The 18,498-nt window shown below is 36.5% G+C and overlaps 1 protein-coding gene across 1 annotated transcript in view; it reads right to left on the bottom strand.

Annotated features, from left to right (window-relative positions):
• Positions 1 to 3,599: 3,599 nt before the first annotated feature.
• LOC150094694 (protein quick-to-court-like) overlaps positions 3,600 to 18,498 on the bottom strand; it is a 128,365-nt gene continuing 113,466 nt past the window's right edge. Inside the window, exon 5 of the mRNA XM_090411109.1 lies at positions 3,600 to 7,059. Within this exon, the coding sequence (XP_090267235.1) occupies positions 6,711 to 7,059 (349 nt within the window). The 3' untranslated portion in view covers positions 3,600 to 6,710. The remainder of the gene's footprint in view (positions 7,060 to 18,498) is intronic.

The following is an 18,498-nucleotide window of genomic DNA, read 5'->3' as shown; positions in this document are numbered from 1 at the left end:
ACAATTTTTGCAGAAGTTTCAAATATGCAAATTATGGATATTAATTCTGCAGATTTTATATCTATTTCGGTTGATTAATCAAATGATATTTCCAATGTGACACAATGCTGCATGATGGTTAAATATATCACATCTTACGGTATTCGAGAAGAACTTCTTGATCTGCTAACACTTAAAGGACACACTACAAGTCAAGATATTTCAGGAAACATCTGTCCTGTCAAACCATAATGTTTGCCAGGACAGCTGATCAATTAGTTCAAATTTTCGCCGTGGCGCTAGTTACCTTAGACAGGTTAACATTTAGCGGTATTTCAAATGTAACATAGTTGTCAGTTGTTCGCGTCATAAAATTTCATACATAACACACGTCACATGCATAGTATCTAGCACCACGAACAGGCTGTATCAAAAAACAATATTTAGTTGTTTGTATTAATTATGTATCTTTTAATTCGATATGAAAGAGCCGCACCTTGTTCAGCCAAGAGCCGTATGTGGCTCCGGAGCTGCCGGTTCCCGACCTCTGCCCTAGATGAACCAGAATGATAATATTACATTCAGTTACCCATAAAGTGTTCAAAAGACATCATGATGAAATGATAATTTTTATGAAGGTAGATGAATAGCCGACGAAGGCTCAGAAGAAAGACATCTTAATGTTAAATAAATCCATTAAAGGATGGATAATCAGGCATGCCATTAAACTCAAATGATCTAAACAGTTAAACTGTGAATTCAGATACTGTGTAATTAGTAACTAATACTTTGTAATTAGTATATGGTATCAAATACTTGGTGGGATGTTGTTATAGACCAGGTAATGTGGATGGTGGTGATAGTGAAATGTATAGTCAAATTAGCCAAACAAATAAGAAAAGGGTGATCATTATGGATGATTTTAATTATGGCAATATAGACTGGAATGATCAGATAGCAACTGGAAGTAAAGAAAATGAGTTTCTTGAGTTTTTGAGGGATAACTACCTCAGGCAGTATGTAACAGAGGACACACAAGGATTAAGGGTCTTGGATTTGGTCATCTTGCCAGAGGATGTAATTATAATGAGGTGTCATTTCATCCACCAGTTGGTGAAAGTAACCATGAGGTGATTACCTAGGTGGTTGCCAGCAATGTGAGGACCCCTGTGGGAAAAGGTTATATATGGAAGTACAAGGATGGGGGGTGATTATGAAGAGCTCAGGAGACTGCTTGCAGGTGTAGCATGGAATGAGGAGTTAGCTGGAAAAGAGATCAATGCAGCTTGGAGGATTTTCAAAACTATCTAGTAGATGTAATGTCAAAATGTATTCCAAGGGTGAGAAGGTTAAATAAGGTAGGTGTGAGATGGATGAATAAAGAGATTAAGCATGCTATACAGAGAAAAAGGGCATTGTAGAGGCAGCACAAGAGAAGTGGAAATAACCAATTTCATGAGGTCTACAAAGACCAGGCAAGGAGGGTGACTTGGTTGGTGAGAGTAGCTAAAGAGAGCTATGAACAGCAGTTAGCTCATGAAGCCAAAAAGAATCCTAGGGAGTTCTTTCGATATGTAGCCAGCAAAAGAAAGAACGATTATCGAAGGATGACATTGATTGGAGAAAATGGTATAAAGACAGCTGTTGCAGAATGTGTGGTGGAGATACTTAATGAGCAGTTCATAAAGATCTTTCAATCTTGTGAATGTGACTTCATGGAGAGATTGAGAGCAGTTGATGATGGGGAGGAGAGACTGACTGTAAGTGAGCAAGAGGTGTATGGGGGAGTTGAGTAAACTAGATGTTAATAAGGCTGTGGGACTTGATAATATATCACCACATATTCTGAAGAAATGTGCCAGGGAGTTGACACCTGCCTTGACATATTTTTTTAATACGAGTCTCGCACTTGGTCAAGTTCTTCCTAAGGAGTGGAAGGAGGACAAGATTGTGCCACTTCAGAAAGGAGGTGATCGAACTCAAGCATCAAACTATAGGCCTATCTGTGTGTCAGGTGTTGTGGTTAAGTTGTTGGAGAAGCTTGTGAGAACTAGGATCCAGAGTTGGGTTGACAGCAATGGTATTATCTTTGATGGACAGCATGGATTTGCTAAACGAAGGTCATGTTTTAGTAATCTACTTACTTATTACAATAAAGTGGCTGCTTTCTTGGATAGAGGAGGATACACAATAATATACTTGGATTTCACAAAGGCTTTTGATAGAGTACCTCATGATAAGTTGACAGTCAAACTAGAGCTGATGGGATTGGATATTAGATTAATGCATTGGATTGGAGACTGGCTATCTGATAGGTATCAACAAGTTGTGTATGGCGGTGCGATATCCAGGAAAAGGAAAGTCACTAGTGGAGTGCCTCAGGGGTCTGTTTTAGGGCCATTACTGTTTACCTTGTATATTAATGATATTGGCTAAGATTTGGATGGAGATATTCAGTTGTTTGCAGATGATGAAATGTTTGGATGAACCATAAAGAGTAGTGAAGATGTTGTGGCCTTACAAGAAGACTTGAATAAATTGAGTGATTGGACACGGAAATGGGGATGAGAGTTCAATGTTGCAAAATGTAAGGTTTTAACATTTGGAAAACAAAGATGGGATGCAGAATTTATGCTTGGTGAGAATATATTGCTGGAGGTAGAGGAAAGAAGATCTGGGGTGATAGTGGATAAGGATCTAAAATTTATGAAACACATCACCAAAATTGTGAAGACAACACGAAGGCTTCTGGGAATAATGCGGAGGACACTGATGTGTAGAAGTAGGGAGATTATTCTTGTTCCGTTGTATAAGGCTTTGATTAGGCCACTCATGGGCTATTGTGCCCAGATTTGGTCACCTGATTTTCGTAAGGATTAAGAGATGTTGGAAAGGGTCCAAAGGTGACTGACTAAGGTAGTTTCTGACCTCTGGAATGTCGAGTATGAGGAAAGATTGAGAAAATGTAATTTGCAGAGTCTAGTGGACAGGAGGAAGAGAGGAGATATGATAGAGACCTATAAGCTGGTAAGGGATTGTTATAGGATCAATGGTGGAGAAGTTCTACAGAGAATAGTGGGAGATCAGGGGAGAACCAGAGGTCATCCCTGGAAACTGTATAAAGAGGGTGTGAGTAGGGGGGTGAGAGACAGTTTTTTTTCGTGCAGAGTTGTGAATGATTGGAATGCCTTGCTTGAGAGAGTGGTGTCTGCAAGGAGTTTGAATGTGTTTAAGACACGGTATGATGAGATGTGTGTGTGATTAAAGGACCTCCCAGATGAGTCTTCGACTCCATGAGGTTGGGGTAATAATAATAATATCAATGTGTGCTATAGTTCATTTAAATTAAATTTTATTTTTAAGATAGATCACTTTCTCCACTTATGTACTAATCATGTATACTATTTAGAAATGTTTTAAAATAAAACTTCTGATGCAAAATGCCACACTTTTATTAACTCCAGCATTTTCAATATACAGAACTCAAAAATATGATAAATAAAAAAAAGAAAATTTTAACCTTTTTATGAAAAGAGTATTCAAACAATTTCATTTTTACAAAGAGATAATACCATTAGGAAAAGCTAACACTTACCAAATATATAACAGACACAGTTACTTTAGCACAGATAAATTGCAGTGTGTAAATTTTTATCATCAATAATAATAGAGAAGAAGAATAGAGTAGCTAACTCGGTAAAATAGACATCTATCTAGAGCATCGGTTACAGGAGAGAACACCAATTTTGTTATACTGAAAAGTAATTTATTTAAATTAAAAGGAATAAAATATTAGAATATATAATTATGCTGTAAATGAAAGAGAACATTGTATTTTTTCCTTTACAGTAGCACATCAAAAGCTGTTCCTACATGATATGTGTAGATCATTACTTTTTGAAGCAAGAAAATTCATAATTAGGTACAGACTATAGTTATTTACTAAAGCATATATTACACAAATCTTAAGAATATACAGTTTGATAACAGTGACAACAATACAATATAATATTTCATAACGATAACAACAATAGATTATATTAATACATACATACATACATTATTATTACTATACAGCACATATAATTTCATTTCAGAACATAGATGGTAGGCTGAAAAGTAATAATGGAGTACATTTTTAATGAGAATAAATAACTTGTTTGAGATTAATAACTTTAGATTATTTGAATTAAATAATTCAAATTTTCAAAAGAATTCAAAAATTTAAATTATGAAGCCATTAGTTCTCTACAGTTCAGAAAAAAATTATCACATAGTTTATACAGATAATACAGCATGAATTAAGTTAGTACAATTTTAAAACTTTTACAAAGATGTGTCTAGTTGAAAATATAATGGTATAATGGAGAATGTGTACTATTATTAATTAGTTATATTAAAACTGTATCAATTTTCTCCTCATATGGTCATATTCTTACTCACAAAATTAGTGATAAATTTGCAATTCAAAACTTTGTAAATACACAACAATAACTGACAGAAAAATGATCCCGTTTAGAATATTATATTGTTACACTGTACAAAAATAACAATACAGTTTATCTTATTGTATTTTTTCAAAGAATTTCTTATAGGCTACTCATCTGTCTTTCCAGTGCTACATTAGGTATGAAAATATTAGCAAAATCATGGAGTAGGACACCAACTGAATATGATAAATAAAAGCAAATAACATTGTTTAATATGAGAATGTTACTTTTAATTCTGATTAATTAATTAAGAAATTTTAAAATTACAATAATTTAAAAAATATATAATAATAATAATAAAATATATCTTGTGAAAATTCTTCCTCTCACACATTTCGAAATCAGTTTTAGACAAAATGAATGTGATCATGTTACATGGACATGAAGGCCACACAATTCAGAATATGTTGTGCGCTCTAACATGTGGATGTTGTCAATGTTACCAGCAATTTAATAAATATTTATTCATATTAATTTGAGATAGAGAAAATTTATATATGTTATAATTTTAAAATGTGTTCAACTGGGTCATAACGTTAGCTTTGCTACTATTTGAATGCACTTATATGCACTTATTAAAACATACTCAACATTCAAAATTGACCTACTGCATGATTTTCCTAATCATGAACACAAAACATAACACTGGCCATTACTTGCTGGGAACGTTCCAGAGATAAAATAATTTGTTTACTATGATTAACATTTTAAGTAAATATTTCTAATTTACTTATGTCACCCTTGGTAATTCTTGTAAGGAATCTGCTAGTTGAATATGATCATTTTAAGGGAATTTACTGCATTTATTCATACTGATGACAGTTTCATTTGGATAACTTTGTCCACTTCAAGCCATGTTTTTTCATCAAGTGTACATAATAAAAGATCTGCTGATGTAATAAAGTATATGCACCCATCTTTTTTTCTGAAATAGGGAAGGAAAAGTGAGTACTCATTCCACTCCTATTTATAGAGCAAACTGACTTTTTGAAATATTTAAATCACATTTTGCTTTTCTTTGGAACTGGGTTAAATATTACAGAACTAACAGGGAATCATCACTGGCAGCAACTTACTGGATTAGCATGCTTTTTGAAAGCAGCACTTCCCAAATAAGGACATGATAAAATTTCTGCTTATTACTACTATGTTGCATCTAACTCAGTCCTGCTACAAATAACTGACTACACAGTTGTCAAGTTCAACTCCAATCTGCTGCAGTCCACTCAATCGTATTTTCATCCTTTCACTGACAGATATCTATTATATCTACTATTCACACCATTTATCTATTGCTGAAACTAAAATTGCTTGAATTAGTTACTAATACTGAAGATTTCTTTTTTTATGTACATAAAATTTTATATCTTTTGAATATGCATAACTTACAGTTTAGTATCTCCCTATGCTCATCCACTGATTTGAAATAATCATAAAATTATATATTAGCTAAACATTTGCTTTTTCAAACTCTTACAGAAATAAAACCAATGCAAATTCACTGTCATTTTGAGCCAAATAAAAGTGCTTGGCTATCCGTATAAACTAGATTAAATAAATATTAAAAAAAAAACAATATTGCCCATTTGCACTTACAAATGAAGTCAGGGGATGATGGGGAGGAAGTATTCAAATAGTATCCTTTGTAAACAAAGCAGTTGATCATATCAGAATGGGTTTTTCTATTTCTGCAAAGTGAAAATTACAAAATAATCTTATGAAAATATAAGTATTGATGGTAAGACATCCAAGATGAGCCTTACCTCAGAGCAAATGAATGAGAAACATTAAGATTTTACATTCCTCTTTAAAGAGCAAACACTCAATAGATAAAGTATGAAAAGGAAGCAGGTTATTTTTCTTAATAACAAAGTATTTTGAATGATAACAAAGAGGGAATTAATTATTTTGTTCTGAATTATGGTAAATAATATACTGTTATAACAGAATATATTTGTAAAAATCTACCTAACAATAACATATATATATATACACACATCAAGTAAAAACCATAGATAGAATCTAGAGTGCTTTTTTCTTAAACACGTGAGAATATCTTCCCTTGCCTTATTAGCGATGTAAATCTTTCATATGTGTAACAATATATCACAGTTAATAAATAATACAGCAAAATAAATGAAAAAAAAAATGTAAAAGTATGCAACCTAAAAGTTGTGCTTAACTAAGGTAAAACATATTTCTGACCCATTTCACAACTACAGAATTGCAAACTGCAAGATACTACAAACGTTTATGTTTTAAAGCTTTTGTAACAGCTGCTCGCTCAGACTCATTAAATCCTAAAATACTCTCAATTGCTTGTAAATGACCTTTATTATCCTTTTCTGTCAAAAAATAATACATAGCATCTTTGAGAAATCTGAGTGTATATTCTGACTGACGCTCAGTGCCTCCTCTAGTGGCCTGCTTATATAATTCACAGCGATACATCTCTTTAGTTTCTTCTAACTCATGTTCAGTACGATGAAGTTGTTGAAGAAGTTCTGGAACAGAAACACGTTTTGGTGCTTTGTGGGCAAACTCAAGAACTTCATCAGCATGCTCAAATTTTGCTGCTTCTTGACCTTTCCTAAATTATGGATATAAGATACACAAAAATGTAATTTACATAGGTATTAGAATTATACAGAGCATATTATTACGGGCAACTCCAGGGAGTCCTTAGACTCACTGAGGGAGGCCCTAAACATCATGTCCACACAACTATAAGACATTCTCACAGTATCTATCATACCTTGCCTTGAACTCACTCACCGTCATAGCACCCACAACAGACTCTGGCAATTCATTTACCACTCTAAAAGTAAAGAACCCAGCTCTAAAACCCCTGCTAACCACACTCTTGCCCAGCTTCCATAGGTGTCCCCTAGTTCTCCCACCACCAGTCCTGATCTCAAAAATATCCTCCGAATTAATCCTATAGAAACCCTTTAGCAATTTGAATGTCTCAATCATATCTCCCCTTTTACGCCTATCAACTAATTTCTGCAACCCACAAATCTTCAACCTGTTCTCATATGGTTCATTCCATAGACCCACTATCATCTTAGTCACTCGAATCTGGATCCTCTCCACCTCCTCCCCATCAAGAAGGAACCTAGGTGACCAAATCTGGGCACAGTAGTTGATATAAGGTCTTATTAAGGCTCGGTACAAAAGTACAATAACTTGCTCGTCAAAGTATTTTTCAACAACCAAGTGAGTTGATGAGCTGATTTAGCCACTTTTGCAATGTGCCCCCTAAACTTCATCTGCCTATCTACCAACACTCCCAAGTCCCTGGCCTCATCAATCTCCTGGAGTACAGTTCCACCAATGTGGTACGCTGCTGCTAATCTTTTCATCCCAAAATGCATAACCTTACATTTTGTCACATTAAGATTTTGAAGATCTTCTGCAAGATTTTGAGATCTTCTGCATTCACTATCGCCCTACCCAACTTGGCATCATCAGTGAACAAATGGACTGTTCCTCTTAGATCCTTCCCTATATCATTAATGAACATATTAAACAGCAGTGGTCCAAGAACAGAACCCTGAAGCACACCACTAGTCACAGGCTATCTTTTGGACTCTACTCTGAATAAACTACTCTTTGATATCTCTCCATCAACCACCCACCTATCCATCTCACCAACCCTATCTCCATTCCCATATGTTGTAGTTTATGGATTAGAATTCCATGTGGTATCCTGTCAAACGCCTTTGCCAGGTCTAGCAGTATCACTGTAAACCCATTACCCTTATCCAGTTCAGCCGTCACTGTGTTATAAAACTTGAGCAAGTTACTGTGGCATGATCTACCCTTCACAAAGCCATGCTATCCCCCGTACAGTATCTCATTTTCATCAATCCATTCCTGTATTTTTCCCTTCACTACTTTCTCCAAGACCTTGACAATGACTCCTGATATGCTGATCGGTCAGTAATTTGCAACCGTAGTCTTGGATCCTCCTTTATGCAGTGAAACTATTTTCACCTCTTTCCACAACTTCGAGACTAAACCAGATCCGAGACTCAGATTAAAGAACATGGTCAAGGGCACTGATAATTCCTTAGACGCTTCACACAAGACCTGTGCCGGTATGCCATCCAATCCCACAGATGTATTCACATTAAGGTTCTGTAATAGACTATTCACCTCCACTTCATTCATCACAATTCCCATATAAAGTAATGGTTCCTTCATTCTTTCAATGTCACCACCTGGATGATATACTTTTGCAAAGTGCTCGCTCAGTAACTCCACTATATCGACTGATTCAGTGACCTCCTTACCATCATCATTCCTTAAAATCATTTTGCCGTGTACAGTTTTTTCCTTGCTTGCAGCATATTGAAAGAACTGTTTGGGATTCTCTTTAGCTTGCATAGCTAGTTTCCTTTCATAATCCGCTTTTGCTTTTTTTTTACCACACTCGTTACCCTTCTGGCCTGCACTTTATACCGTTCGTGTGCTTGCAGGTCACCCCTTTCTTTAAATTCCCTCCACAGGTGTTTCTTTTTTTGCAACTCAAGCTTAATGGTGTTATTCATCCATTTAACCCCTACTTGTTTTACTATTCGGACCCTAGGTATATAATCAGCCATAACCTCCTGTAAATGCTCCTTGACCACTTCCCATGCTCTATCGACATCCAGCCCTTGCAGTTGTACATGCCATGGCACTGATCCAAGCAATCTCCTAAGCTTGTCATACTTGCCAGCACGGTAATTCCACATATACCCTGTCTCACCGAAAATTCCACACCTTTAGCCACCTCCCAGGTCAAGACCTTATGATCACTCTCACCAATAGGCGGCAACATGGTCATATTCATTACAGTCAAATTCTGAGATGCTATTATCAGGTCAAGCACTCTCACGTGAACCTCTAGTATTTTCAATTACATGCTGTCTCAGATAGTTATCCCTTAATAATTGAATAAAATCCATTTCCTTCCTCACATATGTCCTCTCCTCCTTCCAATCAATGTTACCATAGTTGAAATCCCCCCATAATAATTACCCTCCTTCCACTCATTTCATCAATTTGTTAATGCATACTATCTCCACCATCTATTCCATCACCTGGTCTGTAGCAGCACCCAACTGTATATTTTATTCTCCCAGTCTCAATCTCACACCAAATAGCCTCAAATGAGCTCTTTTCACTATCCTGCGATACAACTTCAATTCTCCTTGGCTGCAGTTCATCAGCTATCATCAATAACACCCCTCCCCCCATTTTATTCTCTCTCTGTCCCTCCTAAACACACTATGACCTACACATTCTATCCCACTAACTATATTATCTTCGTTCAGCCATGTTTCACTAATGCCAATAACCTGTGGCCAGGAAGAGCCAATCAAGGCCAAAAATTCTTCCTTCTTGTTCCTAATACTCCTGGCATTATTATACATGAAGTGCAGTGATCCCTTTGTCCCACCCCTATCTTGATGCATTATTCTAAATATCCCATTCCCATTTTTTGTCCATAGTACTGGCTCGGGTACATTATATACATTCTTACACTCAACTGTCTCACTGATGTCTGCATATCCACTCCCCTCCCCTCCCTTCTCAGTAGTTCTAGTTTCCCTGGTTCTACACATCCATTTTCACTTCATTCAGCAACACTTTTTCCAGTCTCCGCATACCAAATCCATTCAAATGCAGGCTATCCATCTTGTATAAATCCTTTTGCCCATCAAACTCATTCCATACGTCCACAAATTCTACACCACACCTTCTGCATAACCTGCGCATAATGTCATTTGCAATTGTGGCCCTCCTTCTAAACTCCTCTCTGTCATACCGCAGCAACAGACTTACCATTCTAACTCTGTCACTCTTTTCTTTCGCTACCTTTAACAATACTTTCAAGTCCTCTCTCATAAAAAATTTATCTTCTTTCAATTCATCCGTACCCGCCACAACTATCAATTCTTCCACCCTCTCTTTTTGCGCTCTAATACTCTCACTTACATCCTTAAATTTCGCACCTGGTAAGTACGATTTAGTTAAACTCCCATCTATCACTTCTCTTAATAACGAGTCACCATACAACACGCTTTCCTTCATTTCAGAAACTCTCCCACTCTTATGCTTATTTTTCCTATCAAACACTTGTTTATTTACATTAGCCGAATCACTCTGGAAAGAGTTTTGCAGGTGCTCTAATTGCCGCTGCACATTTTGTATCACTGCGCGGAACCTAGTGATCTCACTTCCTACAAATAAGTCTGCATTTTTTTTATCATTTAAACCATTTTCTCTCTCTGTATAGTTGCTTTCACTCTTTCTTTGATCACTGCTCTCATTGCCATCTTGTACATCGCAATTCTCTATCAAGCCACTATTTTAACTCACATTCTGGCTTTCTTCAACCATAACTGTCTCACAACCTGACACATACTTCAACTCCTCACTTTGCTTACACTTTCTGCACATCCTCCCACCACTATCACTTTCAATCCAAACTCCAGCCTCATTCGGGAATGCATACATCCCACACACACATCACATTGGACAAACTCTCTCACATTACAGTTTTTGAACAATGGCGTCGTATTTTTGGATGCCATTATCTTACGTCGCATTGGCGCCATATTCAAATCTATGAAATGTATTGTTAAATAGTAAATTAAATAATGGAATTCATACCAAAATCACACAGACACAACAAGCTACCAAAATTAGACAATATTACGTTATGATTTAAACCTATATTCTAATTTTCACTCAAAATTATACTTAGCTTTCGGGAGCTCTCTGAAAACACTACCGTCCGAGCCCTCTCAATATATGAAATATATGAAATATATTTCTATATGAAAAGGCAAAGTAGTAGAAGACATTTTCTTAAATATAATCTTATAAAGCATGTAGAAATTATTCATATTTATTATTCACATTCATAATTATTAACTTTTTAAATGTTAATATGTCTAAATAAAATTACTGTATGATAACCTTTTATGGATAGATTACATAAATATCAAGTATTAAGCAATGTGAACATAATTTGCATGGGAAATAAATGAGAACCCTTTCCTCTAGGCAGAACAAAAATTTAGTAAATAATTTTGAACTTTCAATTAAGATTTCAGAATATTAATTTTTATACAACACAAAGTCTATTATACCACTTTTTCAACTCATTCAACTGTTTGCACTCACATCACCCTGTAAGGTAGTGCATTTCATGCTCTTACAACTCCTCATCTAAAAACTCTACCTTTCTACTATCTTTTTCTCAACTTTCAGGGGTGGCTTCTTGTCCTGCTTCCTTCACTGCATTTTACTATATGAAAAATATCTTCAACATCAATCTGGTAAATACTTCTCAACAGCTTTAATGTCTCGATCATATCACCCCTTCATCTCCATTTCACTAAATTCTGCAGATTACATGCCTTCAGTCTATCTACATAACCAATGTTCTGAGTCCTGATCATTTTTATTATATATCTTACACCCTCTCTTACAGTTACTTCATTACTTCTGCATTCTGATGACCAGATCAGAGCAAAGTAATCCAGATGTAGTCTGATTAAGGCTTTATACACTGGTACTACCACCTTCTTTTCTCTGCTGGTCAACATTATTCTCAATATTGGTAATCTTTAGAAGGCATAATGCAAGATTGTTTTATTAGTATTACTTCCAAGCCACCAAGGTGTCTGAAGACTCATCATGGATTGAGCACGCCCTGACTGCAATAACTATTTTGGAGCATTCACTACTCACTCTGGCAATGCATTCCACACATTCACCACCCACCAAGCAAAACTCTTTTTCAACTCTTTGCTCACATGACTTCTGTACAGTTTCCAGTCTCCATTCCCAGGGATGACCTCTTGTTCTTGCATCACCTACTGTATTAGCCTATGCAATAATTCCCATTCCCCTGTATATATTTGGTAGGCTCCTCTCACTAGCTTGTACATCTCAATCATATCGCCCAAACTCCTCCTATCTGTCAAGTTCTGAAGACTACATAATCAATATTCCAGTCTTGAGACAGTCTTAGTAATTTTCCTCTGCATGCTCTCCAATGTTTCACTATCAGCAATATAGCCAGATCTGTGCACAGAAATCCAAATGAGGCCACTTTATAGAATGGAACTATCACTTCATCCATACATGTCAGTGTTCTTTGCATTATGGCAACAATCTTTTGGTAACCTTTACAACTTTCACAATGTGTTCCCCTGAACTTCAGTTCCATACCCACAAAGATTCCCAGATTCCTTGCTTCCTCCACCTCCTGAAGCAAAGTTCCTTCAATGTGGTAAGCATCATTCCATCTTCTCTGAAAGTGCATAACTCTACACTTAGCAACATTGAAATGATATCCCCCATTCACCAGCCCAAAGCATCAACTTATTCAAATCTTCTTGTAAAAACAAAACATCAGAATTTCCTGACATTGTTCTAATTTAACATCATCAGCAAACAAGTAAATATCTCCTTTTAACTTATAAGTTAAAAGGAGATATTTAACTAACTTATAAGTTAAACAACAGTGGTCCCAGAATAGAACACCGTGGAACCAACTTGTCACATTCCTTTTTTTGGGGGGATGCTGCACCTCCATACACAACTCACTGGCTCCTGTTAGTTATCCTATAAGCATCTTCCCCCATCCAATACACTAGTCACCCTATTATAAAATGTAACAAAGTTACTAAAGCATGACCTTCCCTTAACAAATCCATGCTTCTCTCTGAAAAGGTTTATATTCTCATAAATTTAGGTCTATATTCTGTCTCTAACCATTCTCTCTAACACCTTCAACCACTATGCAAGATATATACACTGACTGGGATTCTTCATTATGCACTAGTGCTATTTTTCCACTCTTCTGGGACTATTCCTGTTGCCAAACTTCTGCTGAACAACCAAGTCAGGGGAATTGTTAGCTCTTTTGCCCATTCCCTTATACATGGTGACATCCCATCCAATTCCAGAGTTTTATTAAATCAAGGTTACTTAATATTCTAAATATTTCCTATTCTCGAACTCTCAATTTTCTTCCCTCAATTCCTAATGCTATTCAACACAACACAAAATACTCATTAAAAATTTACACATCTTCAGCAGATGCGAGTCATATTTCATCTCCAGCAACTAAAGTCAATTTTCACATTCAACCTTTCTTATACTAGCAACATAACTACAGAATTTTCTAGGGTTTTGCTTTACTGCTTTAGCAAATCTCTTTTTATATGCCAATTTCTCTTTCCTTACTACACATCACATTCCTAGCTTGCACCTTATACTCCTCATGCTGCTGATGGGTATCCTGCTCTTTATATCTTCTCCATAACACTGCCAGCTTGGTTGGCCAAGTGGTTAGTGTATCCACTCTCCAGCTAAGAGACTGCAGGTTCAAATCCCACCAAGGGCATGGATGTTTGTGATTGTCCTACTAACCATTTACCATATGTACTGCTGTAACCTGTGTCCTGGCATACTATGACCTTTGATATCTTTGTGCCATAAAAATGAAATCAACCTGCCATAACATCGTCTTTCTCAGAATCATGGAATTATGCTAACATTTCACTCCTACTTTATTTATCTTTCAAACCTTAGGAATACAGTCTAACATTATCATAAGTAATTGATTCCAGACCAAATCCCAGGCCCTACTGATTTTTCTTTGTTTTAACTGATTAAACCACTGCACATCACCAATCTGTTAATTTTTCATACTTTTCTGCTTTGTAATTCCACACGTATATCTGGTTCCATAAAGCTCATACCTGCTAGCCACTTCCCACATCAAAACCACGTGACCACTCTTCCAGACTGGTGGCATTGTGGTGACATTATTAAATCTAACACTTGAGTCCCACATGTCACTTCAATTACATGTTGCATAAGATAACGGTCCCTGAGCAAACTCAAGAAATTCTATCCCCTTATTCACACAATATTTCCTGCTTCCAGCCAACAATACTTCCATAGTTAAAGTCATCCATTATCATCATCCCCCCCCCGCTTCTGTTGCCAATCTCATCTGTTTGAACCTTTCAGAATTGCCTCCCTCTGCATTCCTTGGCCCACAGCAACATTCCACTAAATATTTCTTCATGAACTCTGCAACAAATCATCCCCCTAACTTAAAATTTCTATCTACCACCACCACAAGATCCCTTGCTTCAGTATTGCTCCACCAAGAGAGTATGCAGTCTGCCATCTGTGAATCAAATTTCAAAATCTTACATTTACATTAACATCCCCATTTATTTTCCTACCTTTCCAGCTTATTCCAATCGTCCTGAGAATCCATAACATTAGCACTAAGGATCCTCTCAAGCTCCACATCATCTGTGCAGAATGGCATATCTCCCTATAATCCACTGACTATCAACGACATAAAAGTTAAACAGCAAGGGTCCCTACAAAACCTTATAGAATCCCACTTGTAACCTTTCTACCCCCCCCCTCCCCATACTGCTCTTCCATATACAAATGTCTGAAATCCATTAGAAAGCCAATTTCTAATCTGATTTACTTCTTCCAATATCTGCACCTATGCATTGCAAAATATCAACTTATCATGAAACACCATAACAAATGGCTTTGCTAAATCCAGAAAAATGATAGGCCATACCTTTCCTTCTGGTTACTTTATTATAAAAGACCACCTGATCACCATAACAAGAATGCCCCATAACAAATGCATGTTGACCCTCAAATAAGATTACCTCATCTGTCCAAATTCTGCATACAAAGAGTTTTGTGTACAGAATTTTTCTAATATCTTAACCACACGGATAATACAAACTGGTGTATAGCTTGATACTTCCATTCTACCACCATAACCCTTATGCAACGGCACTATGATACCCTTCTTACACTCCTTGGGAACTTGTCCCACTGCATTAAACAGCCAAGTCACTAGAATAAGCCTGTAGTCCATCTTGTCCTACAAGCTTATTGACATCTAGAGAGTTCAGCATTTGGAATACATCTCCTGCATTCACTTCTAATCCTTCAACCCTTTCTAACTCTATAGGCATAAAACCAGCTTTACAAGAATAAAGCATCCTAATCAAGTGTTCACTGAATAGCTTCAGCATATCCATTGTTCAGTCACCAATGTCTCTATCCAGCAGGCTCATACGTTCACAATCATTTCTCCTCATACTGGCTACATAAAGAAAGAACTCCTTGGGGATAAGTTGTCATTTGATCTCAAGGCTGTTTTCCTGTTGTATTCTAATTTTTTCTCTCCTTGCTATACTAGTCACCTTCCTATTTTGAACCTTATATTCTTCATGCAATTTTTCTGAACCTCTCTCTCTCTCTATTTATACATCACTCATAACCTCTTTTTCATCTGCAATTCTTGTTTAATTTCTGTACACATTCATTTTACTCCAAACACTGGCCTGTTGGCCAAGTAGTTATCATACCCTCTCCAACCCACAGGCTGCAGGTTTGAATCTAACCATGGATATAGATATTTGTGACTGTCTTTTACATAGTCCAGAGTTTCTGGACTATGTAAAAATAAAAAAATACAAAAAATTAAGTTAAAAAATAAGAAAAGCCCTCAACTGCCCATGGCTATAATGTATTATACGTTTACATTTCATGAGCAGAAGGGACATTAAAAAAAAACTATTTAATTTAAGTTATGTAATTTGTCACTGCCACTAACACGTTTCTCAACTAGCTTCCATGCCCTAATGACCTCTCTCCCTTAAAATTTTTCCATCCATTGTACTGACCCAAGTTGATTTCAAAGTTTATTGTAATCATCTACTTTATGCTGTCCTCCTTGATACCTCTAATATTCATCCATCTTCCAAGGCAGGACTATATGATGAAGGGGACAAGTATGACTCAATCACAATCAGATCTAATGCATGACTAAATCCAAAACTCTTGAACCTTGCATTCCATTCACCACTTGCTCAAGATATTTGCCTCAAGAATTACAGAAATTCATTTGCCTTTAATACTGAATGTTTTTTCCTATGCCCAATTTATACTATTATGGTTATCTTGCATAATTCTTACTCATTTTGCATTTCACAAACTAATTTGCCAAAATATTCCTGCTCCTCACCCTCTATATTTCCAAGTCTATAGGCATTCCATTAAATATCCTCTCTTTTCCACCTCAACCTCACACCACATACTCTGCCAGCCTGGTTGGTTGAGTGGTTAGTGTACGTGTTCTCCAACCAACAGGTTGCAGATTTCAATCCTGCTGCAGGCATGGATGTTTGCAATTGTTTTATCTTGTGGACTGCTACAACCTTTGATATAGTGCAGTATGACTTTTGCCATTAAAACCATAAAATCACCACCACATACTCTTCAAGACATCAGAACCCTTTCCCCTTCTGATTCTGTACCCTAAGAGGGCATAACTCATCACGTACCATAAGTAAGTCCACCATCCTATTTACCTTTAATATCCTGCAGAAATATGCTATATCCCTCAATTTTTACTCCTGTCAAGACATCCTCCTCTGTTAGTGATGTTTCCCTGATAATCTCTGGACATGCAATCAATGACAGAAACTCATTCTCTTTATTTATAATACTTGTGGCATTTAAGAACCAGTGCACTGGCAATATTCGTATAACTATTATTACTTGTCACAGCCTCCATAATATACTATACACTATCTCATCCTGTATATACTGTCATGTGACAGTATATGCAGGATGAGATAGTCCCCCTACATGAGGATATCTTGCTACCTTCTACCCTGGCAAGTTTCCCTGATCTAATACTTGCCAAGAAAACAAGTCTCTCCAAATGTAATCCATTTCTTTCATGCGGCTCTCTTCTATTAAATACATTCCAAGCACCATATATTTGGCCTCTCTTCCTATACATTTTTCCTATCATCTCATTCATCATCACTGCAGAGCTGAGAAAAGCAGTGATGATGAATGAGATGATAGGAAAAATATGGCTTGGCAATACTATAATCCCTTCTACACTTCTGATGCATGATCCTTAACATCTATCTCAAATTTATTGCTATTCTATTAACAATGCCTCTCAGATCATTTGTACCAACCATTACCATCTTCTTCTAATGCTACTCGGTTCACTCCAAATCACTGCATCTCCATACATCACACTTCATGCAGCTGCATTCATTCTTCTCTCGCCAGCATCCCTAACTCTTTCCACTTCCTCTCTTTTTGTCCTCCCTTCCCCCTCCCTCCTCTCATCTACACTCTCTACTTCCTCTCATTTCCTTTCTTTCATTGTGTTTCCCATTCTCTCCTTACACCTAATTTCTCAAGTCAATCACTTCAAGAAACCCTCCTCAATACAGTTCTTTATGTCTTTCATTTCCTTTCTGAACACCTCTATTTCTTCTCTATACATCTAGCTTTCACCATTCATTAAACTCAAACAATCCATCTATCAGCTACATCCTCTAAGGACAAATCCATTGACACCGCTTTCCTGTTTTCAAACACTATTCATAACTATGTTACAAAGTGTAAGGTTCTCAGATTTGGTAAGCAACAATGAGATTGAAGTATACACTTGGTGGGGAAACTTTAAAGGAAATAGAGATGAGAGATCTGGGGGTGATGGACAAGGAACTGAAATTCAGCTAACACAATGCACAAGTTGTGAAGACGTCTTATCAGATAATGACAATGATGCAGAGGACCCTGACATGTAAAAACAGAAAGGTTATGATGCCACTGTATAAGGCCTTGATCAGACCTCATATGGATTATTGTGAAAAGATTTCTTCAGCAGGTTTTCATGGTGACAAGGATATGTTAGAAAGGGTCCAAAGAAGATTCACAAAGGTGGTTGGTGGTCTTTCGGATGTAGAGCACAAGGACAAATTGAGAGAATGTAAACTGCAAAGCCTCGTGAATAAAAGGGATATGATTGAGAAATACGAGGGTGGTCTGAAAAGTTCTTGGCCTCACCCATAGATGGCAACACTATTAGCAAGATTTTTTTTTCTAAATTGATACATCTGTCATAAGCATCCATGTGAAATTGCAAGCCATT

Source organism: Typopeltis vanoorti, chromosome 21 (genome assembly GCF_054136105.1).
Source record: "Typopeltis vanoorti isolate ZY-2024b chromosome 21, IOZ_Tvanoo_1.0, whole genome shotgun sequence".
Lineage (NCBI taxonomy): Eukaryota > Metazoa > Arthropoda > Arachnida > Uropygi > Thelyphonidae > Typopeltis > Typopeltis vanoorti.
The sequence above is the reverse complement of the archived record's forward strand: the minus strand, read 5'-3'. Positions and strand labels throughout refer to the sequence as shown.